Source organism: Enoplosus armatus, chromosome 4 (genome assembly GCF_043641665.1).
Source record: "Enoplosus armatus isolate fEnoArm2 chromosome 4, fEnoArm2.hap1, whole genome shotgun sequence".
Taxonomy (NCBI): Eukaryota; Metazoa; Chordata; class Actinopteri; order Centrarchiformes; family Enoplosidae; genus Enoplosus; species Enoplosus armatus.
Window position 1 is genome coordinate 20907135 of NC_092183.1, and position 25079 is coordinate 20932213.

Genomic DNA, 25079 nt, shown 5'->3' on the forward strand with positions numbered 1-25079 from the left:
TCAGGTGGGAGAGAAGCTTTGGTCAGCTTGTACGAGGGACATTTCTCAGCTGGATCCTTCCCAGCACCAGATCACCCGTAGGCAAAGGCCAAAAAAACAACGACTGTAAGTTGGTTAGAATCACAGGAGGAGTCCAAAGTCAATCCTGCTTGTTTTATTTGGTTGATTTCTCTCACTGAGCTACTTTACTACCTGTTATGATATATGGAGATCCCAAGCAGTGTGTAAGTAAAACAAATCACAAGGAAGGTAGGGGTCTCAGTTGGGGAATTATTTTTCACCTCTCTTTTGCTGGGGGGGGGGGATAACTTACCTTCTCCTCAACTGGTTGCTTTCTGCAGGCTGCCGGGAAGTGTGCCAGAAACACTAAAAATAAAGAAATGAGAAGAATTTAATCCCTATCACAAACATGCCAAAGCCAGGGAGAGATTAAAGGCTGCTTCTGAAAAATAACATTTCTGGAGGTGGACAATAATTCCATTTATTCCACAAGATATTTTCTTTTTACATGTGAGACTCTTTCTCAGGTTGGGGATGAAAACTGATGCTTTTGTTTTTGGTTTGTATCACTTTACGCAGTAGCTATGTCACTAAGGAATTTCTCTTGCCAGAAATAATTTAAGGTGATATTATGGGTCGGTATGAAAAGGCTACTGTTTCCCAAGTTTTCATTGCTCAGACTAGGAAACTTGGAGTTAAGAGTGTTGATATCACTTAAGATTAGATCAAGTAGAATTATTCCTCTGGAAAACTGCATGGGGAGCAGCAAATGATACAATTCAGTATAATTTTATTTAAAAAATATACTGTATACTGTGTGTGTGCATATACTGTAATATAGAAAATCTATGGAAGTGTAAGCGTCCAACCCATGTGATACAAAAAGCAAAATAAAATGGGTGTAGATGAGGACCATTCAAAAGGAGTTGTGATCACACACATGCACACACACACACACACACACACACACATACAAAAAATAAGCAGTAATACACTTTCTGGAGTAATGTCAAACAATACATACACGAAATTTAGATTTAACTGATTCATTATTGCAAAAACAAGCTGCAGTGTATCTACCTGTTTCTACATGTTTCTCTCGCTAAGGAAGCAAAACCACACCTAAATTTGACAAATGCACTTTGATGCTGATGCTGTCCTGACAAAATATGCAGGCCATAAAGTTATGATGTTTGATAAGGTTTATTACTTTATTACTCTCTGGTTTATTCATTAATTGCAGCCATTTCTGTTCCTCGCTGACAGACAGTGCTCTGTCAAGACTTCTCAAATCATTTCTAAACGATATACTTTCTCTAAAAGACATTTTACATGATACACATATTTTCTGACAGCTGGTGAAGCTCACACCAACACTTGGTTGCAGTCTGACATCTGACATAAACAAAGTAATTGCCAATTCTAATAGATGTATATCCGCTTGATAGTCGCATCGGGTGTTCAGTAACCTACCTGTTTACCTACCTACCTATGTCTTTATCTAAGTAATATCTATGTGCACGGTTAAACACTGATTTATGGCAGTAGTAGCTCTTGTAACCGGCAAACTGCACATTGTACTGTTGATTGATTATAACAGAAAAAATGTGTTAAGATCAGACCAGTGCTTGACGTTCTTCACAATCTCTAATGGCAAGAGACCACAAGATAATTTACCAGAGATTTAATTTCCAATATGCATATATTCATGAAAAGTAAAAGATGATTATGGAACATTAAAAAATGAAGATAATGAGACCAATCACTGTGGGATTTGTTAAATAAAATAAAATAAAATAGATGAAAAATTGTATCATGTGAATGAGTGATCACAGTATGCTGTTGCAGTAACCCTAATCAGCCACTGAAGGGCAACACTCCCCTCTGCTGTCCACCAGCTGTACTCTGTCCAACAGCTTCCATGTCTTTTCATTAATTCACTTGATTCATTCACCACGGCAGTTGGGCACATGGTGGACATTACACCCGGCTCCTAAATACAGCGTAGTTAGCGTCAAGAAATGATCAGATATCCGACTTATTGCAGTATTGTTGTATTCCGGCGCTGTCCCTAGATGGCGTGAATGTATCACTATAGAACAGGTGACATATTCTGTTGCTATGGTGATGACGCCGGTGACTAAATACTGAAGCACGTCCCTGACAACCGCGACTTCAACATTTTGTGTAGGGTTGATAAAACTTTTACATTCGAGTTTAACGTTACTCGAATTGCTGGTGTTGAACGCCATGCTTAGCAATAACCGTGATTGAATGTCTTTACATAGCTAATTTCCCCTGCTTTCCCATGATGCATCGCTTTATTTTGTCTAGTAGCTCAGGGAGATGATAGGAAACTGACACAGCCACCCTCCCCTCTCACCCGACCAAGGCGAGCCCCTGACAGCATCATCGACATGCCCCGCAAGGCAGAACTCTCTTAGCCGGTGTGGCTAGTCTGCTCAACGACATTTCACATTTACAACCTTTCTCAAGATATTCGACGGGTCGCTTATTTTTTAGCCATAAGGTAAGCTCCCCACAAGATAATGTGCTGCTGTAGCCTCGTTAGCTGTTCAGCTAGGTTAGCATAATTAAAGCCTCATACGTACTTCCCCTATATGAAGAGATTGTTTCATTCAAAGACATTTTAAATGTCCGATATTTTGATGTCGCTTTGCCTGTCTGCAAACGCAATACAGCTTATTTTGCGTGTCTCAACTGGCATTTTTCAATTCGGCATTCATCCAGGCAGGTTGACTCCATGGACATTTTAACCCTTAGAATGGGGTTGCTTGTTATTCCTGTTGTTTCTTCGTCAGAGAAAAACATCTTGAATCGTTGAGTAATAGGATGGCACCTACTAATACATGCCCAATGTTGCTAAACCCTGGAAATTAAGCCATGTGTGGTGTGTTCAATGTATGCTGAAATTAGCAAAACACCTCCACAATGCCAAAAATATTGTTTTTATTCTGCGATTGGTACATTTCCTTTTGTGTACAGCAGGCTATTATTAGGGTGGAGGATATTAGAGTTTGTTGTGACGTTTTCCCCATTCAATAGAGAATAGCACGTATCGGGGCTAGCTTGTTTGCGGTTCCTGAAACTGGACAGCACCTCCCTGGACAGCGGCAGTACATAACATCAGCTGTAAGGACAGCCTTTGTGATGACCATACAGAAATGCAGTGATGGCATCCTACAGTCCATTAGGTCATAAAACAACAAGGAAAGTGAGATGTTTTGAAGTCGTCCACAGTCACCACTCGCCAGCCCCCCGGTTTACGACCACTGTCGTTTTGTTTGATAACGATAAAGAAGGTCATGTCCTGAAAGATATCGCTGTCTGCAGCTTGACAGTACCGTTTGTGTGAAGTGTTGATCCTCTGGCAGCTACTGCCAGGACCAGCAGCGGTTTAATGTGAAATGTGGGTTTGGGGTGCTGTCCGCAATGCAGGTGCTGAAATTGAGTGCCGTGGAAAGTATCAAACGTCCCTGCCGGCTAACACGTAGCTTATGTTAAAACTGTAGGCAGGGCTAATACTTACACTGGTTATACTGGTATACTGTTTGTTCCGTTTGCCATTTTTTATTATTAGTGTTGACGTGGTTTAGATGTTGAAGTTTCCTTGAACATAAGCGTGTGCAAGGAGTAGGTTGATTATTAGAGTGCCTTAAACGCATTTTGCTCTAAAATAATAGCAACAAAATGAGAGAAGAAAAGCAAGAGTCCACATTGCCAATACCAAAGATAAAGTATTAACATCTGTGTGCAAATAAACAGCTTCATGACAGGAAGAGCAGTGACTTCTAGGCTCTTGTTGTGGCTAAGGATGTTAGCTACTAGCTAATGTTTCATGCTGCTGCAGTTCATTGATTATTTATGTTCGCTGTATGGTGAAATGCTGGTTTGTGCTCTAGGAAAAATAAAAAAAAACATGGAAAGTCTATGGACATGTCACGCTGGTCTGACATTAATCTATGCCTTTTAGAACATAGTTACTGAGAGATCTGCATTTACCCCTTACGTTGTCTTTGAACAAAGAGAGAGAAACTTTATTGTCTTTACTTAAATTCACTGAAGACCTATACTCCTATACTCCTTTGTGCCACTGTCACCTCCATGCTATGGCATGAGCCATGTTTAGATGCTGGCTGAGGTCATGTCTCTCCAAATGGAAAGCTATCTAAGCTATTCTAGGAAAAAGCTGGGATGAGAGATATGCTTGCAGCGCAAGGGTTTACCGGAAGGACTCCACATTACTCATCAATAATAGATTATCTCTTCAGCCTTTATGACACACTATTGGCTCTATTTGTGATTATAAGTCTGTGTTTTGGTTATCACATGCATATTCCTTTCTCCTGTAAGCCATGAAGAAAAGAAATCACACAGACTACTGCTGAAACTGGGGAGTGTGTCCAGCGAGGTGTCATGGGATATATTATTCATGTTAGTGAGCTGATGATGTAAGAGCAAGAAGCTCTGGGATGTTTTATTGAAGCACACTTACGTATGCTGGGAGAGGCTTTTCTCTGCACTCAGGAGTTATGTTGCCGGGATCAATGTGCTCTCACAACCCTCAGCCCAGTACAGTTGTCTGGCAGAGGGTGGAGATGTTGGGACTGAGTGATTGTTTCTCTCTCTCTCTCTCTCTCTCTGGCTTGGCTCTGGAGACAAGGACGTCCAGTGAAGGGAGGGAGGAGGAAGGTGGGGCAAAGCAGGGGAGGAAGAGGTCTGCTTGAGACTGGCAAGCCTTCATGCCACACCCAGTGTCATTGTGATGTGTATCGATGTGCTCAGCTTTGATTTTATTTTGTTTTTGTTGTTATTGACCATGGTATGGACACTGAAAAAGAGATCATTTTCTAGCAGAATGAGATGTCTTTCCTGCCATCTGTTGTATTTATTTATCTACCAGTGAAGAGAAGCTGTGCTACAGGATATATTATCTCTTATACTTTTCTAATTTTCCACTTCAATTCCAGTGTAAGGATTGAACTTTATTTTATTTCCTATCGTCTGCGCTGAGGAAGAGTTTCCACTGTATCTCCTAATATAATTACAATATTCAGTGTAGATTAGATTAGCGTATATTAGATTAGTGTTACCTTTCAGATGCCTGAGTTTTGAAGGCCGACACTGCTCACTCTCAGGTCCTCAATCAATACCTTAATTTCAGTAATTGCTTGCTAATTACAGCAAGAAAACTCAGAGTGCGCCTATTTATGGTCGCTTAGCCTTTCTCTGCTACAGTCTCCTCATAGCATTGACCCAACCTTATTAATGATGATAGCCTACACACCCACTCTGCATATTAATCACCTTTTCTGCAGCGTGTTTGCTGCTCTTTTTATCAATGAACAGGGTTACAATTTTTACACTTGCTCGGTTTGTTTAAGGTGCCAAGTGGTCTCCATTGCGAATGGATTTGATGGTATTATCCAAGCGTGATTAGTTCGATCTGTCATCTAAAGAAGATTGTCTTGGCCAGTTGGCAGACAGAGGAAAGTTGGAGCACATCCCAAAACCCAGATGTTTAAGAGCGAAAGGGTGGGAATTAATGGCCTGCTTGCCGGATGAGTTGACTTTTGTTTATCGTCCTCTCTCTCTATGTCTCTCTGTCTCTCCTCATTTCCTGTCATCTGGTGTCTGGAGGTTGCAAGGCTGGTGTGTGTCTGAACGTAATCAGCCATGGCATCAGCAAATGTTACGCTGGAAAATCAGCTGCACAGCGCACAGAAGAACCTGCTCTTCCTCCAGCAGGACCATGCCAGCACGCTGAAGGGGCTGCACGCAGAGATCCGCAGATTACAACAGCAATGCACAGGTGAGCATGGCCACAAGTAGCTACCTCTTCATGCTGATGGGTAACATTAAAAAAACGTCTTAGAGCATTTCTCTTGTGAACAGATGGAACACTTGAAAACAGCAAAGTAAACTAAAATCAATAATGATCCCACTATTCTTGAATTCATAACGGACAGATGTACAACCTAGTGGATATGTGGGACCAAACGTAAACAAGATGCTGTGGTGCCACTACTAAACCTTTTATGGAGAATATAATGACTTACGGGAAATGCACTCAAGCATTAGTGAGTCCACCCTGCACTGTAGAAATGCAACACAGCAAACCCTGTATTGAGGTTACCACCAGTAATAGATACAGATAATACGCCACAAAGCAAAGATAAAGATGGTCACCCAGGAAAACAGGACACTGCATGCCTTAGCCCTGATTTCCCGCATCCTCGGCTGACCTGTCACCGAAGCTGACTCACTAATCTTGTTAAACGAATAGTCCGCCATATGGAAAGCACTGGCATGTTTTCCCCAAACATGCATTGCTGCTAATTAGTCTTGTGTGCGCAGCATGCCTGCTTGATAGCTGCACTTTTGCAACCTCATGTGAGGCACGCATGTCAGTAACCCTCTCCTTTTTGTTTCTTCACAGACCTGACATATGAGCTCACTGTGAGAAGCTCTGATCCTCCAGGTAAGCATCCATCGTTCTGTATTCAGTGTCTGGCGTCATCAGTTACCATCAACATGAATTTGCTGCACAAATGTTATTACTGGCAACATTCTCAACTGAATTAAAGTGGAAGTCGTCTGTCTGGTTTCATCTAGAATTAGGGTTCTATGACATTAGCTGCAGTACTACTCTTACAAGAGAAGTTGAATAAGCTGTTAGATTGACGTACGTCTCAGGTACTACAGGTAATGATATTCTTTCTAGTAATATCTCAGAGTACAGTTTTATTTTTAAACAAGTGATTCAAATTGAATGAAAGTGCATAGTGGCAGCAGACAAAACTCTGCAACGGTCAAAGCTATAAGTCTGTGAAATAGAGGTCTGTGTTTCCTGGTAACAAAGTCCCACCCAGGAAGCATTGCATTGTGGGACTCCCTGCTGTTCATTAGAGCTCTCACTCATTACCAACTGCCCCTCCCCCCACGTTGCCATGGCCATGACATGGAGTCACAACACTGGTCTGATTCAGAACCAGCTCCACTGTCTTTATACTGGCTTGAAGTTCAGCACAGTACAGTGAGGGAGGCCCCTAGCAGGCTGCACACTGATGTGTGTATCTGAATAGGAGGCATGTTGCATCTCACCAGGATCACAACATGTTGTTTTTTTAACATGGCTGGCCCTGATCTGAGCAATGCTGTTAGGGCCTCCAGTTAGAGGCACTATCATGTTAGTGTGGGACATCTCAGAGATTGGAGTGCTGGAAATGAGATTATCTGTCACAGCGCTAATGCACAGCCTGCAACCTGCTTAGTGCAGCAGGACTCAGCTGCTCCAGCTGGGGTGAAAATGCAACCCCCCCCCTTTGAAAAAAAGTGAAAGCAAAAGTCATTATTCTAACTATCCTATATTTGAAAGGAGACTGAGTTTAGGAAATGCAAATGTAAACTTGAACTTTGTGATATGCACACATTTATATACATAATACATATGAATGTATTGTACTCCATATACAAACATGGCTGTAACTGGGTGGGGCAGGGTGGCGGCAGCAGTGTTGAAGGTCAGAGGAGAGCAGTGCCCTTGCTGTCTTCCAGAGCTGTAATGTGAGCCTGCCCACTGCAGATGAGTCTCCATAGGATCATACTGTCTCTGTCAGCCGACAGATTGTCCATAGTCAGTGTCTGCACTTAGTGTACTAATGGTTGGTCCGGTCTGGGGATATGTGTGTCTGTGGGAGTGTGCTTATTTATCTGTACTGATGTTTGCTTTTATCTACATGTGTGCATCTGTGCATACATGTCAGCGCTGCTGCTTTTAACTGGTTTGTATTGTGTGTGCAGACAGCAGTGAGGCCCGATGCAAGGAGCTGCAAAGGAGGTGTGAGGAGCTGGAGGCCCAGCTGAAGAAGAAGGAGGAGGAGAACACAGAGCTGCTCAGGGACCTTGAGCAGAAGAACGCCATGATCTCCGTCCTGGAGAACACCATTAAGGAGAGGGAGAAGAAGTACCTGGAGGAACTCAAGATGAAGAGCCACAAGCTGGCTGTTCTGTCCGGGGAGCTGGAGCAGAGAGCGAGCACTATTGCTTACCTTACCTCACAGCTTCACGCCACCAAGAAGAAGCTGTTAGCCGGCAGCTCGTCTGAGGCCAGCCCCAACGTCAGCCCAGTCACCTCATACAAGCCCACGCCTCCGCCGGCCAAGGACAGGCAGCCCGAGACCCCACGGCGCCGCATGAAGAAGAGTCTCTCCCAGCCTCTTCACCCGGAGCTGACAGAGGTGTATCGGCTCGGCCCGGACGGTAGGCGGCTGGTTCTGCGGGAGACGGTAGACGCCATGCCCGACCCCACACCCTTCCTGCAGGCTGGGAGAGAGTCTCCTGAACCGCAGGTGGTGCGAGAACGGCCTGCCGTTATCCCTCCGATTGCCTCTGAGCGCTCCCCCGCCGGGCCCCTGGGTGCTACAGCCAGCCCTCGCCACAGCCCCGCTCGGGACCGTCAGTACAGGGCTCATGTGGGTGTGGCGCACCGCATCCCACACGGCACCCCTCCACTGGCCCCGCCGCAGGCAGAGCTGGAGACGCTGGCAGTGGACCAGGTCAATGAGGAGAAGGTTGTGCGGAAGCGCTCGGGAGCTGACAGAACAGTTTAACACTGCAATGCTAACATGCACAGAAACGCACATCTACTGTATACACACTACACTGCAAGAGCAGGACGGAGCCTGACCCACTGTGTAGCCTGCTTTCTACGCAACACTGCAATATGAAAAAAAAATACAAAATTGTCATTTTGTTCATGGTATTCCATAAAGACTTTTGTTTTTCTTAATATACATTAGAAAAGGACTACTGTAAAGCATGCCAAATGTTTCTTCTTTACGACCCAATGAGCTCTTGTATTGTACACATCTTGACTTTTTGTTTTGGCTTTCACTTCAGTCTGTTTCATGTGGTGCATACAACCAATTCTCAGCCAAATATCTGCATCAGTGCCTGCTTGACCGGTTCAACCATACACAAGCTGTGTAGTGTAGTCATGGCTAATAGTTACCTTTACATATCTCTGTCTGCTCCATCCTCTCAACAATAGTCTGGACAAATCCACAAACTATATACCAAGACGTCTGCAGCTGCATAGGGTAGAACTGAAATGATTAAACTAATACTCCCAGAATGTCTTTCATCTTCTTCTATATCAGTATAATAACGTTACTGTAGGTAAAGCTGCATAATGTGCAATTGACATTTGCTGGTGAAAGAGCTGTATCTGATCTCACCTTTCTCTTGTTGACTGGCAAAAACAGCAGTGGTGCACATGTGCAAATGCAGTATGAAATGATGACGAGCAGGGCGTATATTTGTGTGTGTGTCTGTGTGTGTGTGTGTGTTTGAGAGAGAGAAAGTGTGTGATTCAGAAAGAGACGATGAAGGCCCATGAGAGAATTAAGCGTTGGCTTGAACAATGTCCATTGATGTTATTTGTGATACAAGGGCATTTTTGAAAACACTGCTGTACTAGGATTTTGTGATATTACTGACTGTACTTTATAAAGGCTGTACATTTGTAATGAATTCTTTTTTAATTTATTGTTTAATAGACACACACAAAAGCACCTGAGATATTGACAGTAGCCACTGCGCCACCAACATAACGGTAATTATAATCACTTAATAACCTGCTTTTCACATTAATATCACTTGTCCTTGAAGTATATGTATAAATCAATACAATAAAGCAATGCTTTTTTGGTTTGGTTACTTGGTTTCTGTTTGTACAGATGGGTGACAAATGAAAAGACAACAGTAAGTGTCTTAGTAAGGTGCCTCCAGAACAACTCGAATCATAGATTTGTCTCTGGATGTCGACTGGAGAGATGAACGCCATTCCTCCAAAAGGTATTCCCTCATTTTGTGTTCAAAATCTCTCCCCTAGGTGCTCAGTTTGGTCTTAGCATATGATTCACATCATGTTCAGACTCATCGGACGATTCAGTGTCCCCTCAGTCCCTGTAACTAATTGTGTTATTAGTTATTGATACCAGGGTGTAGTAAGAACAGTAACCATATTATATGTGAAAGCCAAATCCTGCGGCCACTGAGCCGTCTCGCTAAAGTGCACTTCAGAACTTATTATCAAGGAAGGGAATAGTGACTATTACGCACTAAGGATTATCTGTCTGCACCAACAGCCATTCAGTCTCGTTTTAATAACATCACATTGTCTCACAGCAACCACAACTTAATGTCACACTGACTCTGAAGAGTCTGCTGTTGCTGATGAGGGATGTGAGCCTCATTGGAAAAGCATATACTGTTTATACCAATGTGTATGTAGTTCAAACGGCTGGCCACTAGGTGTCCGCCCTGGATCATAGTAAAAGCTGAGTGTATATATATATATATATATATATATATGTAGTTAAAGTGGCACTTAACAGGTAGGAAGGAAAAGGTCATTTCATACTAACACTTTCAAAGATTTTACACAAATGTTGAAATAATATTATTAATAATATTATTCCTGGTATGGATTTGAAATGTCTGTAAATGTCTGCGTTCAGACATTGACACAGTCCAATAGTAGAGCTGTTTCTATTACCCGTTTGTCTGTACTACATGTGGAACCAGTCTTTAAAGACCAAAACTGTAAATTATATTTTAATTGCAAGCAGTTAATTATGTGGTTGCGTGAGTGACAGTGACCCCTGGTGGCCAAAGCACTGTACATGCACTGGCACTGCTTTATTTTGAGAAAGAAATGTTTATTTTATCAGATATACTCAAAAGAAAGTTTAACTTTAACCATGCAAGCAAACATTCGTTTTATCAACCATGGATCATGACTACTTATTAAAAGATGTGTGTATGTGAAAGCCTCTGAAATTAGTTTTCTCTCATAATGCCAGGATACTCAAAACACAAAGTCACATTTGCTCGGTCCAGGTTGCCTTTTGGGATTAAAACCACGTTTGTTATTGTTTTCATAAGCATAACTGCCTGCATCCTCTGGTGCTGGTACATATATGTGAATCTCCTTGGCAGGTTGAATATTTCATAGGCCCACAAGTCTCCCTGATTTTGCCCCAAACCTTTTGAGGTGTGGTGCCACCCCTGGAATAAACAAAAGTATAAAATAGCCATCATTACGGGTAAGTGTGCAAATCAACAATAACTGCTGAGTGGAACAAGTTAAATTGTCCTTTGTCAATGGTCATAAAGACAGTAAAGGAGGAAAGAGTGTTGTTCCTCCTCAGCTCTGTCTCTGCTTCGAACACAGTGACTGACACAGACATACAAATACCTCTACAGACAAGTGATTAAAATAAATTTTATTTTGAGAAACATATTTGACTAAACTCACTAAAGGTCGGCTTCTCAGTCCTCACAGGTATGTTGCAATGAGACTAAACATACTCTAGGTTTTAATAAATCATTTGGCATAATATTCTCTTTACTTTAAGTTTCATATTTACAGTTCAAAAGGCCACTTAATACACTTTACAGGACTGCCAATGAAGGACATTTACAAACATCAATAAAAACACAATAAACCACAGATACAGTTGTTCTCTTACTGTCAAAAATACCACAAAATTAAAAGCATTCCTAATGGTGGCATACCAAAGAGCATATTTTAAACTGTTAAAATGTTCACATTTGACTTGAGATCCTTGAGATCAAAATGGCAGAGCAGATCGAAAAGCTTTCAAGTTTAATATTTAAAAAAAATCCTTTTTGGCATGCCTCCACAGTAAAGGCCGTTATATGTTTTCATGAAGTGAAGGAAAATGCCTCGTTTGCATCCAACCCTTCCGATTATGATTTGGCAATTGCAAATTTAATTCTTTAGTACTTTTTTGAACTCAGGCTTACAGAAAATGTTTAAGAGATACAGTTTGATATGTTGATGCAGTCCTTCAAACTTGCCACGTTTGTGCCATCACTGCGCGGGCTCTAATCTCTTGGCTGGCAAAGTCATTTTCTTCTGTTGAAAGCCTGGACAGAGACGTGAACATATGTTACTTCAAGACATTTATATCACAGTCCAACAGAGAGAGAAGTCGAGATATCTGAAAGCGCAAACCTGAATCGGTAAGGGTTAACTGATTCAATTCTTCCTCCAGCTGCTCAGCGGTAATATTCAAGTGGCCGTAAGGTACAGCAGGCAGAGAGCTGAGCAGGTCGTTACCTGGGAGGCTCGGCTCCCCGGAGGGTCGCAGGATGTTGGTTGGAACTTCAGGTAAGCCTGAGACGGAATCGGGCTTTGGCTCGTCCAACAGAGATTTCAGTTCTTCCTCCAACTCATCCATGTCTTCATCTACAAAAAACACGACAAACTTAGACCTCCTTGATCTTCATATACACACCACATTAAAGATACGGCACTAACAGTACGGCATACCTGCGCCAGTCACGCCACTGGATATAGTTTGGTTCACCTCATCTTGAGTGTCACATAACTGGTGACACAACAGAAAAGACACATTAAGATGTTTACGTGTAAGATTCAATTAAAATAACCAAATAAAGAATTCATTGTCTTAAAACAAACAGCTACCTCCTGGATTTGATCCACAAGGTTCTCAGCACGTTCCACAGTCACATCCTTCAGAGAGAGTCTCAGGGCTGCCACTCCAGCCTGATATGCCTGCATCACCTACAAACGTGTTCAGCACACACTTCACAACACTGACAACAAACTGGGTTACAGGCAACTGCACAGAGTTCTGCCACTTACCATCTTATCAGTCTGTGACTGGGCTATTCTGTCCAGGATTCCTCGGATGGACTCCAGTTTGGTGAACAAGCTGTCTGCTCTCTTTTCTACCCTTTTGCGGCCTTTTAAACACCTGAGTGCCTGTGGGGATAAACAGCGAATATTAAACTGAACCCAGTGCTATGGCATGGCTTGATTGCGCACAATAAAATGTGTTTTTGCAGTTAACTGTTATTAGTAGTACCTGTGATTTCTTCCCTTCCCTGAGCAGCATCCTTGCTTCCTCTTTGCACCTGCACTTAGAAAATGCAAAGCAGCTTTAGCAATAATCACAAATTTTTAAATGCAACTCATTCCCTCTGACTATTAGTCCAATACCGGGGAAAAAAGATGGCCCAAGCATCAAGTTACACACATAGTACTGGCTATTTCACAACTGGAACTAGTTAATCCTGACTAAACTAAGTTTAATTACACACATCATCAATCAACACTAATTCTACTTCAAGTTCATATTCGAGTTGATGTACTTGTCAGCCTCAAGGCCCAGTTTGTCCACCCGCTCTCCCAGCAGCTTCTCACTGCGCTGCAGCTGGTAGATGCCTATATCCACATCACTGACTGGGGAAACGCGATCCTGCCCGGGCTGACAAAACTTAACAATCTGCAAAGAAGACGCATAAATGCAGATGAAACATAAAACATCACTCCACGAGTCAGAGAATAAACTCTCTCTCGACGGGCTTTGTCCTGACAGATGACTTGCAAAAAAGGTTACACCTTACCTTCTCGCCCTCGTGCAATGAAACCGTCACTTGCTTGTCCCTCTGCAGCTGCAGGAGAGCCATGCACAGGGTGCTCTCATCCGCACAGACATCAGAGGAGAGAGTACAGAGCTCTTGAAATGACAGGATGGAGCGGCTTGCAAATTCACTGCTCCGGTACACCCTGAGTAATTCTGCCGCTTTCTCCTGGAAAATAAAAGTTAACTTTATATCTAGCAGCTATAAACATTTATTGTCCACTTCAAATGCCGGAAATAGGGAAAGACAAACTGTTCTGCATGGTTGCAAGTTGAACTTTGTTCAAAATACATGTGGTGGTACCAGAAGTGGCGTTAACATAATGAAAACTCAATAAGTATAACAAAAACAAACGCAAACATCAGGGTGGCACAAGCATCATGATAATATTGTATTGTAGTGCATCTGAATCACATCATTTGACAAACCTTTACTAGTTCGATGACAACAAAGGACTCCTCCAAAGGCACGCCACTGCTTCCCAGAAGAGTGGAGAAAGTCCATTTCAGAGGCTTCACCAGCAGCAGGCCAACACCCCAGGACAGCCAGCCACAGTCCACATTGGCAGCAAACTCGGACTCCCTCTGGATCTTCCCACATCTGGCAGAAGTCAAAACACAGGCAATGTACCAGATTGACCCAGAGAGACAGTCCGCAGCCACAGAGCTGACACAGTGACAGTTAGTTACCTGGCCATGGACTGGATGACAGTCGCCAAGCCCAGCGGGGATTTTTCTTTCCTCCTGAAGGTCCTGTTCAGCTCCTGCAGGCTGACACACACGGTGCCGCGGTCCCTGCAGCTCTTTATGACCAGAGCCGTCCAGAAGTCCATCTTACTGTCCCAGTCCGTCGTGTTGACATCTCGGTTCTCCTTGAACTCGGAGAACATAAAATTCATCCGCTCGTCGTCGTCCCATTCAGGTGGCAGGATCATTTCCGTCGAGTTAGACATTCGTTATAACCAAGTGTAAACTTTAGCTAAACCTTTTGTCCACTTGCTAGTTATGCCAAGCAGACAGCTCAAGGCAACTAACGTTAGCTAGCTTAGAACCAAGTTAACGTTAGGTTAGCTAGCAACATACGCTGCCTGCCTTCACTCTTACGAGAAACAAATGTCAACGATTAGCGTCAAGCTAAAGTATCGTCTGTTGAGGGAAGATTCAGGGCTGTGGCTCACATGTCGCTGCCAACTATCAAAGCAAACCCTCATTTCCCCATGATGCTTTGAAATCTGGCTAACACGAGCGAACGTCCCACATATCAACAACATATGGCCGCGCGTGTGTTGGACCTCAGGTCCGTGCGAGAAGGCGGTGTCCACAAGAGCAAATGCGTTAACTCCAGCCACGCAGACACCCTGGAAAGCACAGCAAGCGCACCTCGAGCTTTACTCATGAGCATTGCGCTTGCGTCCTTTATGCGCATCTCAACGCAAGCGATTTACTCTTCTTCTCCTCCTAGGATACATGCGCGGTTTGAGTATTTTTAATTAGAGTTTCCACCCATTTTTCTGATTCTGCCAGTGAGTACAAACCGCTTTACATGTGAATAGCGCAATTTCATTATTTTTGTAATTTGGTATATAGTCTACAACTCAAAGGGCGTCACACTCGTCCAGATTTAACTGAGAATACAGACAGATGTGATCCCACTCCTTTAGGACTATTTGCATTGCAATAAAAGAGAAACTGCTAGTGGCTGCAGGAGTTATATATATATATATATATATATATATTTATGGTTTTGAAAGCAATTGGAACCATATAAGACATGGGACACAGGACTTTAGGGGCCACAAGATCAGTTTAATTATACCCCCTTCCCACCAACCCTTCCATGTGCAAATATACACAACAACAATTAAATACAGTTTGACTGTAGGTTAAAACAACAGGATTAGAACATTTTTATTTTAATATACATTCTCTGATCTCGTTATAGCTCCCACAAATCCCCACATTTTGTAGAATAACTCCCAAATTGGTTATTAGTTATAATCCCCAAATTAGCTACGGTGCTGCCAAATATTCTCTAATTTCCCACTGTCATGAACCAGGGGCAACATTTGGGGTTTGGGGCAGTATAACAAAATCAAGGAACATGTCTTTACAAACTTAAATTATAAAGAAACTAAACAATACAATGCTTAATTAGGTTCACATTTTCAGTTCATTTTGGGGCCCCTCGCTTACTTTGCTCATGCCTTAGGCTGGCTCTGATCCCATGTTATTATTGCAGAACAAACATTAGATCCGAAACAAATTCAAGGGTATCTCATATGTAAAGATAAACATAATAAATGAATTAAAGTATTGCTTGGTTTACATAGTTATATCATTTGTACTGTGTCATGCAAAATGCTACTCAGATGAACTACACTGTGTAACTTGTAACAAAACCTTCATAGTTTTACAGTCAGTTACAATATCCACTCTCATCCAGTGAATAGTTCAGTAGATGCACATGCACATCATTTTCACATTACTAAAGTACAGTATACAATATCATACTTTTGAAAAGAATTGGCCTAGATATATGTTTGGCAGAACAGAAGCAGTGATGTTGGCATGTTACTGATGCTGCGTATTATCACATCATTTCATTCAGATGTTAATGGATAGTGCATAAAAATAGATGAATCATTTAATTAGTTGCCTCGCTTAAAACATCAGGTGAAACAGCAGACCTTTAGTCACATGGCTTAAACATTTTGCAGTCTTTATTTATTTGGCACGTGTTGATAGATGCTTAGAAACACCTCCTCTTCGCTCCGACTGTAACATGTCTACTTGGCACTGAGATCCACCACCAGGTGCTGGTAGGCCAGGGTGTTGCCTTTGAAGCTGGCAGCCAGAAGCATGTCCTTGTTGTCGACAGATACCAAGCTGAACGCCCGCGGGGCTCTCATGTTGAGCTCTTGGAAGGGCTGGAAGCGCTGAGTGAGGTCATCCCACAGGTATACTCTGGAGAAGGAGAAATCACTTCCAAGAATGAGGTACTGGCGGAGGCCCACTGTGAAAGGATACACCGACATTGAGCCCCGGGAGGGAAGAGTCTGGATCTCTACGAAACGCTGTCCTTCCCAGCGGAGGATCTTGGAGTCACCAATGAAGCGTGTGAGGCAAAGGTAAAGAACTTTCCTCACCCAAAAGTGCTTAACCATCTGCACATCTGCTAGCTCTGTGATTTGGGAGAAGAAAGCAAACTGCTTCTGGCTTCGGTTCCACTGGTAAACCACCGGCGGCTGGGAGGCACTGGAGAGGATGAGGTGAGGCTTTCCCCCAACATCAAGGAACTCCACATGGGTGTCCCGATGCCAGGGATGGAGGGACTGGTGGGAGTAGAAACCATTGCTGTTCCAGCGATAAATGCTGGTGCTGCCTGCCTTGGAGCTGTCTGCTACTATGAAGTACCACTCTTCATCCAGCTGAAAGGTGTCCACAAAGTTGGGCTTCCTCACGCGAGTGGTGTCAATGTCTTGGATCTTAACAAAGCGCTGCGGGTCCTCTTCCCACCTGTGATAACATAAAGGGTTGTCATAACGTTCCAAAAGCATTTAATAATTATAGGAATACTTTGACTTTTTGTGAAATGTGCTTATATTTGTTTTCTTGCCGAGAGTTAGATGAGAAGGTCGATACCACTCTCGCGTCTGTACAGTACGTATGATGGTCCAGCCAGCAGCCGGTTAGCTTAGCTTAGCATAAACACTGAAAACAGGGGGAAACAGCCTGGCTGCCAACATCCACCTACCATCACCTCTGAAGTGCAATAATAATCTAATTAACATATCATATCTCATTTGTTTAATCCATACAAAAACAAAAGAGTAAAGATGAGCCTGCACTTTTTACAAGGGGCTATGTGCTGGACTATTTCTTGGTGGGGAGCAGTTGCCAGGCAACCAGCAGTGACTCAGGGAAGTTACTGGTTCAGGCCAAGAAATAGACTGACAAAAAAAAATATTTGTGGATTAAACAAGCAACGTGTGTGTTAATTTGCGGTTTTAAAGATGCTGGTGCATAGATTTTGTTACATGCAGACAGAGCCAGGCTAGCAGTGGCCCCTGTTTCCAGTCTTTATGCTAAGCTAAGCTCATATTCTATTGGCACCAGCGACAAATTTACCACACAGACGTGAGAGTGGTGTTCATCTTCTCATCTAACTCTGAACAAGAAGGCGAATAAGCGTACTTCCCTTAATGTCAAGCTGTTCTTTAAAGGTCAACAGCTGTTTGCATGATTAAATTGCAAGCCTTACTAAATAAAGCCTTACTTGTAGATATGAGATCCACCAAAAAGTTGAGCCACAACCATGTAAAGACTGTCATTTATCACCACCGGCTTGCAGTACACAGCAGAGCGAGCTGCAAGAGAGATACACAGAGGCCATCAGGATCCTTTTTTTAAACATAGAATGGTACAATATTTATGCATAGCCGGCGAACTTACAGGTAATGTTATGAAACCCCCTGAAGACCATCTCCACATGATCCCATACATACAAGGTGCAGAACCCTGAATCAGGCTGAGCAAAGGCCACAAACTGATCCCCATTGAACTCATAGGACTCCACTGACACCGAGTGGAAACGGAAGGTTTCATAAACAGCAAAATCTGTGGGCAGACAGAATTGCAGAATTACAGTACTCATTAACCAAGACGTTCCGCCATGACACCACCTCTGGCAAAATGTTCGAAAGAGACGAGGTGAAACCTGCGCTGATGCAGTTGAAGTCTCGTGGCGCGAGATCGTGGATCCTGCGTCCCTGGAACTCAAAGGGGCTGGCACAGTAGATAGCAGGGACAGAAGTGTTGGTCTTCTCCATCCAGTCTACCAGCCACTTGATTTTACAGTCACAGCGGAAGGAGTTCCCCCGCAGGTCTCTGAGCAACAGACAAGTAACAGGGAGAGAGAAAATATGTTAGCTTTACCTCAAATGCACAAACATAAATCTTCCAAACCGAACAGGAAGGAAAAACAGACAAAAAGAAGTGCGCCAGACGCCAGCATGGTCTGAGTCAGAGACAAACCACACGCTCGAGCCAGGCCGCTTTGCAGGCGAGTGTGGTAGTCCACTAAACCCTCAGGGAGCCCCAGCAAACCAGTGTTTCGTAGGGACAGATTGCAGGGTCAAAGCTCTCTCTGATGTCAACACACTGTTCTTATTGCAATGAAAGCACGCTTACAAATCCGTGAGGATGTCTAGATGCTTGAAGAGATCTCTTGGCAGCTGCTGCAGGTTGTTGTTTGAGAGAGATCTGGAAAAAAAATCCATAAGAAGAAATAGTTATCATTATGTCATCGCTGATATAGTCTGTAATTGCTAAAGACTTGTTCAAACGTTCTGTTTCTTAAATGCATTTTATTTTAGCTTCATCGTGTAGTTCAGTCTGTTGTGCAAAGGGACAAATGGAAGACAGGGTTTCTCCATCTCACTAGCTCAACAAAATACTCACAGGTGAGTCAGGGATTTGAGTCCTCTGAAGGTAAACTTTGAGAGAGCCTGGATGTCATTGTTCTCAATGAACCTGAGAAGAGAACAGAGCACCCGTGTGTCACACAGTGACGACGAACTCTGAAATTCAGCCAGTATCACAGAATGTCGTCCTTGTTTGGAGACGAGGTTGTGTCGTCAGTACGTGGTACAATAAGAGTGTGACTGTAAGCAGCATTTATTTCAGTAATAGCACAGTCCGCATCTGGTGGATTTACAGTCAAAAGGTGCCGTGACAATACAGATAAATATTTATTATTTTCAGTTTATATTTGATAGATTGACTAATATCATCAGTTTATTAAGTGCAAAGTAAAAAATAAAATGAGTCTTAATTGGTAAAAGCTCATTTCATGCCTTTGATTAATGTGATATGAAATGAGACACTGAGAGCAGCGAGTATTACAAAGGTCTACGTGTCAGCGTCATTTGATCCTGTCCTGTCTTCGCTTCGTCTATTGATAGTGAAGGACGCACAGCATGTGCAGACTCTTTGGAGGTGGCCGGGAAATGAAACTATGACTTTATTAGCATGCGCAGCGGGTAGCGACGGTAGTGGCAGTGATGCAGTGAGGCCTGATGGCTGGGCCGCAGCCAAAGCCACACAGCGAGCAGCCTGAGGCATGGCCATCACGGAGAGCTGCACGCTCCAAGCCATCAGCTAACTACCTCCTAAAGCCCATCAATTCACAGAACGGCATACTCAGCTTTATCACACTACTGAGGCAGTGTGCTCGCTGTCGTAGGAGGATTTATTTTCAGTTTTTCTTTTTGGCATTCTTTGCCATACCGCAGACTCCTGAAATCCTGAAATCTTACAGTCCGGCCTTGAGTAGCGTTAATTCTATTCACCTGACAGAGAACTAAAGCTACCCAGACTTACTGTAACTAATCATTCTCAAAAGTAAACAATGCATGGCAGAAAACGAGGTAGTACAAAACTGAAAATCTGCCGAGAACTTTGCTTCAAAGCAGGTTTATGTAACTTTTTGCATAATGGTAAGGTCAGTTATACAGCAGTATTTATTTAAAGTTTGCTAACAAGTAAGGCCGCTAAACCCCTAAACTGAGCAAGGGTGCGTTTGACTGTGTATGAATTTAACCTTCCATTTGCAAAACAAAGCATTTGTACACAAAAACACAGCGAGTTAAGAGAATTGTCAAACTCGTTGATGATGAAGTAGCAGCAGTTCACATTTTAAGAGAGACACTTACAGGTACTGCAGGTGAGACAGACCAGCAAAGGCATCGTCAGCAATCATGGTGAATGTGTTGGAGTTCAAGAGCCTGCAAAAAGGAGGCAATAATGATCAAATCATGTAGACAATTTAGTTCATGTCTAACTGAAGCTGGAGGGCAACATCTAAACAACTGACTGAAGAGAACTATTTCCTTTTATCTCTGGGCAAAACATTTAAATCAACTAACATTCACGCAAATACATAAATACATTTGGAATCTACACAAACACACACACACGAAGACACACACTCATGATTGCATCTGTGTAGATCAACGGGCCCTTTGTCTGGCAGAGCAGAGCTGAAGGGAGTCAGTGATTGGCAATGACACTGATACAGAGCCACTTTACTCTTATTACTGCTATGTCACCACTGTTTTCAATAACCATTCATTTCTAGTGGCTGAAGTCCTTTCATTGTCACGGCCAAACAAAAGATGTCTGCGTGAGCTACAATATCAGCTGTTGTGAAAGCCTGCGGGTGACATTAAGGGTTGTGACTGTGGTTTTGAATAAATGAAAAAATACGTGAACCTCAAACTGGTTGTGAGAGAGTTATGATGAATTGAGAGTTCATGATGTTTCAAACGTGTGAAAGTGCTCCTGCTGTGGGTCGGGACACTCACAGGAACTGCAGGAGGTGAAGGTGCGAGAAAGCTCCCTCTGGGATTGTAGTAAAGGCTGCGTTCACCATCGTCCTGTTCAGACAAACATCAGTTATCATCAGACGTGTCCTCTCACACACAGATTACACAGGCAGTGACGTCATGCGTTTCATGGTGGAAAATGTCTTCCTCACATTAACTGTGTCATTTGTATTTTTTCTGAAGCCCTTCTTCTCTCAGGACATTGCAGTTTAAATATCAAGGAGGGCTAAATCTTCTAAAAAAAAAACTAGGGCACACAAGTTCCTTCTTCACTTGTTTCCTTCTTCTCTATTGTGAAATGAGGGCACCTCCACCAGCCTTCGCTCTGGAATTCCCTCGACTGTCTAAACTCAATATCCAATCCATGGGCGATGGGGGTCAATATCAGATGAAAGGGAGCACCTTGTAACCTTCTCAGCAATACATTACCTTCCCCCGTCAAGTCTTAATCTTTCCATTTCATTATATGTGCTCCATTTATTGAGCGTATCTCTGTGCTCTCCTCAAGATTAAATCTCTCAGAGGAGAAGCAGGTCTCCTGCAGTGAGACAGGGGAATCTATTGTTAGTATTCCTCCCTGGAGCTCCACAGGATTTTACTGCTGTGCTCCCTCAACTAAGTTCAGCATAAGGTACAGTGAGGCCCTGATCAGACATTATAATTATTGCTGTTATGTAATGCTGTCTGTAATACATCTCACCGCCAATGCAAAGACTCATTGCATCTAGAAAACATCAGTAGGACACATATTATATCCTATATTCACTTTTAGGTAATTAAGAGACAAGCAGGGATTCACGCATCATTACATAATGGAGGGTGACATCAGTGATGTAGCCATCTGTACCAGCCTGCATACTGCTGAGCCTTCATACAGCTTATGAAATGATGCCTTTGGTGAATGAAAGGCACACACACACACACACACACAAATGTTGGACTCACAGGGAGATGATTCCTGGGGGGAAGCTCTTAGGGATAGCCTTGGTATCCACACAGAAGGCACTGTCTTTGGTGCAGGAGCAGGTCGCAGGACAGCGGGGTATCTTGGGAGCTCTCCTGGCGTTTGACTCCCTCGGCAGGCAGAGCCACAGACACAGAAGCGACAAGCAGATCAGCCTCGTCCATCTCTGTCCGAGCTCCAGCATCCTTGGGCGGGAGGAAATTACTGAAGGCGTGTGAATGAGCTTCTTGAAGTTTCTCCTCAGTGGCAAGTGGCTTGTTGCGAGGCGATGGTCAGCCTGCCTACAACCCCAGCAGTTCTGATAGTGCTGAGCGCAGAGTTGAGAGGAACAGCATGAGAGAGAGGGAGGGGTGGGGGGTGGTGTGGCTGAGTAAGGGTAGTCCTCTGTGCTCAGTGGGTGTGGGTGCTCTGCAGCCTCCCTGGATCTGTGCAATCTTTCCCTCTGTGCGTCTCAGGAGCTGCTGCCAGAGAGCACACTGCAGGAATGACGAGCCAGGCGGCTCTCTCTGCACTAGGACCTGTAGGCTGCGTCGCTGACAATGAATTATTTACTACTGCACACGCAGAAAATCTTAAGACAACAGCAGGGAGGGGGAGAGGGGTGGGGGGGGGGGCAAAGGCTCACATCAGTGCTGATGGAATATTATACTGCCATGTTCTGTGGAGCTCTTATCAGGTGTGAAGTCGTGTCAAGCTGCTGCAGTCGTGAGCGCAGACAAGGAGGCATTAAGCATGCAGGGGAAAATGTGTGTGCATGCATTCATGTGTCAGCAGCTGTGTGTGTGTGTGTGTGTGTGTGTGTGGGTGGGAGGGTGTTTATATTCTGGCCGTTTCTAAACAGCAACCAGTGCTGTCAACCAGACTTTCTCAAAGCATGAAGGTAGAAGAAGAGAAAGGAACACTGACTATTGATGACGCCAATTTGAACACAAAAAGCAGAAGAAAAATACACGAGTGTTGTACCAGAAAAATAGCTACAATTATGTTTTATTATATTTACAAAAAAATATGACCTCTTCACAGAAGATGAACACTTTCAAGGGGTACTCCAATGATTTAGTATTGCACTTTTTGAATGGTCTAATTCAAAGCAGCAGAGGCCAAGATATCCTGATGTCCAGTGGAGCTTGGCCCCATATACTCCAATATGGGGCCAAGCTCCACTGGATCCTACAATTCCCACAATGCAACTCAATAGCATCTTGACCCTCCCTGCCTGGTAAACACGCACATCTTCCAAACTTCTGCCTCCAGTTGAGGCAACATGAGCTATAAGAAATAGAAACATGGTGAATGGCCCAAGTTCAATCTGAGACAACCCTGATGACATCGCCAGGGTCATTTTCTCACATCTTTTCAAAAAGCTCCGTCAGAGCCACAGGAGACATTACGTTTTCACAGGCCGACTCCTCGTGACGTGTAAACTGATCTTCATGTGCTCCTTTAACATCATGTTAAATAGAAGAATGCTCTAAATGTTTGTTGCCATCAGAAACACAATGTGTGAGAATTAACTTTGCCAGTTTCAGACTGATTGGAACAATCAATTTCAGCAAACTGTGCTTTCTTGCATTGAATTCATTCATGCACAACAACGGATAAGAAACGGATAGCTGACACTTAAAAACAGGTTCTGCCCAGTGACTCAGGCTCATGACACCAGAGGGCGCTGTTGACCACAACATAAAGCCCACCCAGGGCACTGAAAGGCCACTGGCAGGGCTGCGGCCTCAGTGCCAGGCATTACCAGCCTTACCGCACAACGACTCCGTTGTCACAAGCAAAGACGCCCTGCAACACACTGTCTGTCCAGGTCTCAGCACATTGTTCCCAACCCTGACAGGCAGCAGGGATACAGCAACATCGGAACTGTACAGACAACATATAACCTATGAAATGTTTTGATTTTGTTTCTCTTTCAGCCCCATGCTCTCTGGTGTACGCCTACTGTAAGCCATGAAATGAAATAAAAAGCATTATCTTGATCGATGAAAGAGGGAAAGCGAGTCTTCAGGGGCTTCGTTTAAAATCTGATGTTTTCTCTGCCTTGGGACAGCGAGATCAGAGAAAGGCTTCCAAAGAATCTAGTGTTTTTTTGAACAGAAATCTGTCCATCGCTCAAATCTGTGAAGCCTTGCTGTGCGTAACAGAGAGCGATTTCACATGTGAATCAGTTACAGTCATGGGTGGTGTCTCTTTGTGCCTTATCCAGTTAAGGAATGCCATTTCCTGTACAGCTATTTTTATGGTTTATTTTCTTTTGTGCTTTGCTGCAGCGTGTTTGCGTGCGTCTTGAGCTAATTGTATTTGTGGATTTATGTAAGTTGTGCTCAGTGAGGAGCAGTTAATGCCTGAGCTTACTCCTTGCTGAGCTCCACCCAATCCAAACCTCCGGTGGGAAACAGCATAATTGCATGGCATAGAGAACGGAGCATGAAACAGCAGCTGGAAACCCCAACATGCCCCGTGTGAGGCAGAAGAATCTGAAATGCTGCTGAGATTAATCCACAAAATTCCCTCTTACTAAGTCTAAAAAACTGCTTTGGAAAATGTGCTGTGTGAAATTAATTATCGTATCAAAGAATGCATGATTGTCTTCAGAAGCAACTGTTACATACTATTCTCAACTTTGGTAGCCACCCTTAAAGGAATAGCTTTAAGAGGAAATGTGCTTATTTACTTCCTTGCTGAGAATTGATATAAAGCGCCGTAAAGCCGTGATTTATATATTTCGATATGTTTGTTGATAGTTGAAACCCATCAGACTTCGCTCTACAGCCAACACACTGTGAGGCTTCAGTGTGTTTCTACAAGCAGTGCAGCCTCAGCACATCGCTCAGTCAGGTCCTGTATAGCATTAACAGCTGTGGCTCTTGAGCGGCCTTGTTTCATATCAACTTTTCAAGTAATAAAGGGGAGTTCAGCCAAGCTACCACTCTCTCGTAGAGCTCAACATTAGAAGGAGCACTTGGCCACGCTGAGTTTGGCAAAAATGAGTCATCAAGCGTCACAAAGTGTTCCTGTCTCCTGTGCCAGACTCTCACCATCCCATTATATCCTCTGCTGTCTGGCATGTATGTATTCTAAAATCGGAGCACCTCTTCAACGGGCAGCCCTGCTTCAACCCTGTTTAGACCACTTTAGCTCTCCGTCACAGCCACGTTCAACGCTGACTTTGTTCACTTCAGTCTCAAACCCACATCCCATTCTGATTATGGGCCAAGGAGC

At 43.5% G+C, this 25079-nt stretch overlaps 3 protein-coding genes across 5 annotated transcripts; 1 reads left to right on the forward strand and 2 right to left on the reverse strand.

The window, feature by feature from the left end:
• The first annotated feature begins 5697 nt into the window (after window positions 1-5697).
• ccdc92 (coiled-coil domain containing 92) lies at window positions 5698-8633 on the forward strand. 2 transcript variants are annotated; one of them, XM_070905086.1, is made up of 3 exons: window positions 5698-5833; window positions 6461-6506; window positions 7829-8633. In XM_070905086.1, the coding sequence occupies exons 1-3, from the start codon at window positions 5698-5700 to the stop codon at window positions 8631-8633; spliced, it is 987 nt and encodes a 328-aa protein (XP_070761187.1). The 2 variants fall into 2 exon arrangements, with proteins under 2 accessions (XP_070761187.1, XP_070761186.1); XM_070905085.1 differs by having other exon boundaries at window positions 6461-6502; window positions 7825-8633.
• Window positions 8634-11294: 2661 nt separating this feature from the next.
• Window positions 11295-14697, reverse strand: chmp7 (charged multivesicular body protein 7). Of its 2 annotated transcripts, none has more exons than XM_070904512.1 (10): window positions 14193-14697; window positions 13932-14103; window positions 13486-13671; window positions 13231-13364; window positions 12945-12993; window positions 12722-12841; window positions 12542-12640; window positions 12386-12443; window positions 12173-12301; window positions 11295-11979 (listed from the first exon to the last, which is right to left on the reverse strand). In XM_070904512.1, exons 1-10 carry the CDS (start codon window positions 14453-14455, stop codon window positions 11924-11926), a joined length of 1266 nt encoding a protein of 421 aa, XP_070760613.1. In that variant the 5' UTR covers window positions 14456-14697; the 3' UTR covers window positions 11295-11923. The 2 variants fall into 2 exon arrangements, with proteins under 2 accessions (XP_070760613.1, XP_070760612.1); XM_070904511.1 differs by having other exon boundaries at window positions 12068-12301.
• A 1591-nt stretch (window positions 14698-16288) lies between these two features.
• lgi3 (leucine-rich repeat LGI family, member 3) lies at window positions 16289-22035 on the reverse strand. Its single transcript, XM_070904299.1, has 9 exons — window positions 21833-22035; window positions 20867-20938; window positions 20216-20287; window positions 18963-19034; window positions 18693-18764; window positions 18220-18389; window positions 17955-18119; window positions 17779-17869; window positions 16289-17018 (listed from the first exon to the last, which is right to left on the reverse strand). The coding sequence occupies exons 1-9, from the start codon at window positions 22033-22035 to the stop codon at window positions 16289-16291; spliced, it is 1647 nt and encodes a 548-aa protein (XP_070760400.1).
• Between the last annotated feature and the right edge of the window lie 3044 nt (window positions 22036-25079).

What these genes read in the sequence shown, in the direction of transcription:
- ccdc92 (XM_070905086.1), top strand. Translation starts at nt 5,698, where the DNA reads ATGGCATCAGCAAATGTTACGCTGGAAAATCAGCTGCACAGCGCACAG. An exon ending in ATTACAACAGCAATGCACAG is followed by an intron (nt 5,834 to 6,460) that starts GTGAGCATGGCC and finishes GTTTCTTCACAG; the next exon opens with ACCTGACATATGAGCTCACT. An exon ending in AGCTCTGATCCTCCAGGTAA is followed by an intron (nt 6,507 to 7,828) that starts GCATCCATCGTT and finishes GTGTGCAGACAG; the next exon opens with CAGTGAGGCCCGATGCAAGG.
- chmp7 (XM_070904511.1), bottom strand. Translation starts at nt 14,455, where the DNA reads ATGTCTAACTCGACGGAAATGATCCTGCCACCTGAATGGGACGACGAC. An exon ending in GTCATCCAGTCCATGGCCAG is followed by an intron (nt 14,104 to 14,192) that starts GTAACTAACTGT and finishes GACTTCTGCCAG; the next exon opens with ATGTGGGAAGATCCAGAGGG. An exon ending in GGGAAGGGAAGAAATCACAG is followed by an intron (nt 12,842 to 12,944) that starts GTACTACTAATA and finishes TTATCCCCACAG; the next exon opens with GCACTCAGGTGTTTAAAAGG.
- lgi3 (XM_070904299.1), bottom strand. Translation starts at nt 22,035, where the DNA reads ATGCTGGAGCTCGGACAGAGATGGACGAGGCTGATCTGCTTGTCGCTT. An exon ending in CTGTCTCACCTGCAGTACCT is followed by an intron (nt 19,035 to 20,215) that starts GTAAGTGTCTCT and finishes TTCTCTTCTCAG; the next exon opens with GTTCATTGAGAACAATGACA. An exon ending in CTTCAACTGCATCAGCGCAG is followed by an intron (nt 18,120 to 18,219) that starts GTTTCACCTCGT and finishes GTCTGCCCACAG; the next exon opens with ATTTTGCTGTTTATGAAACC.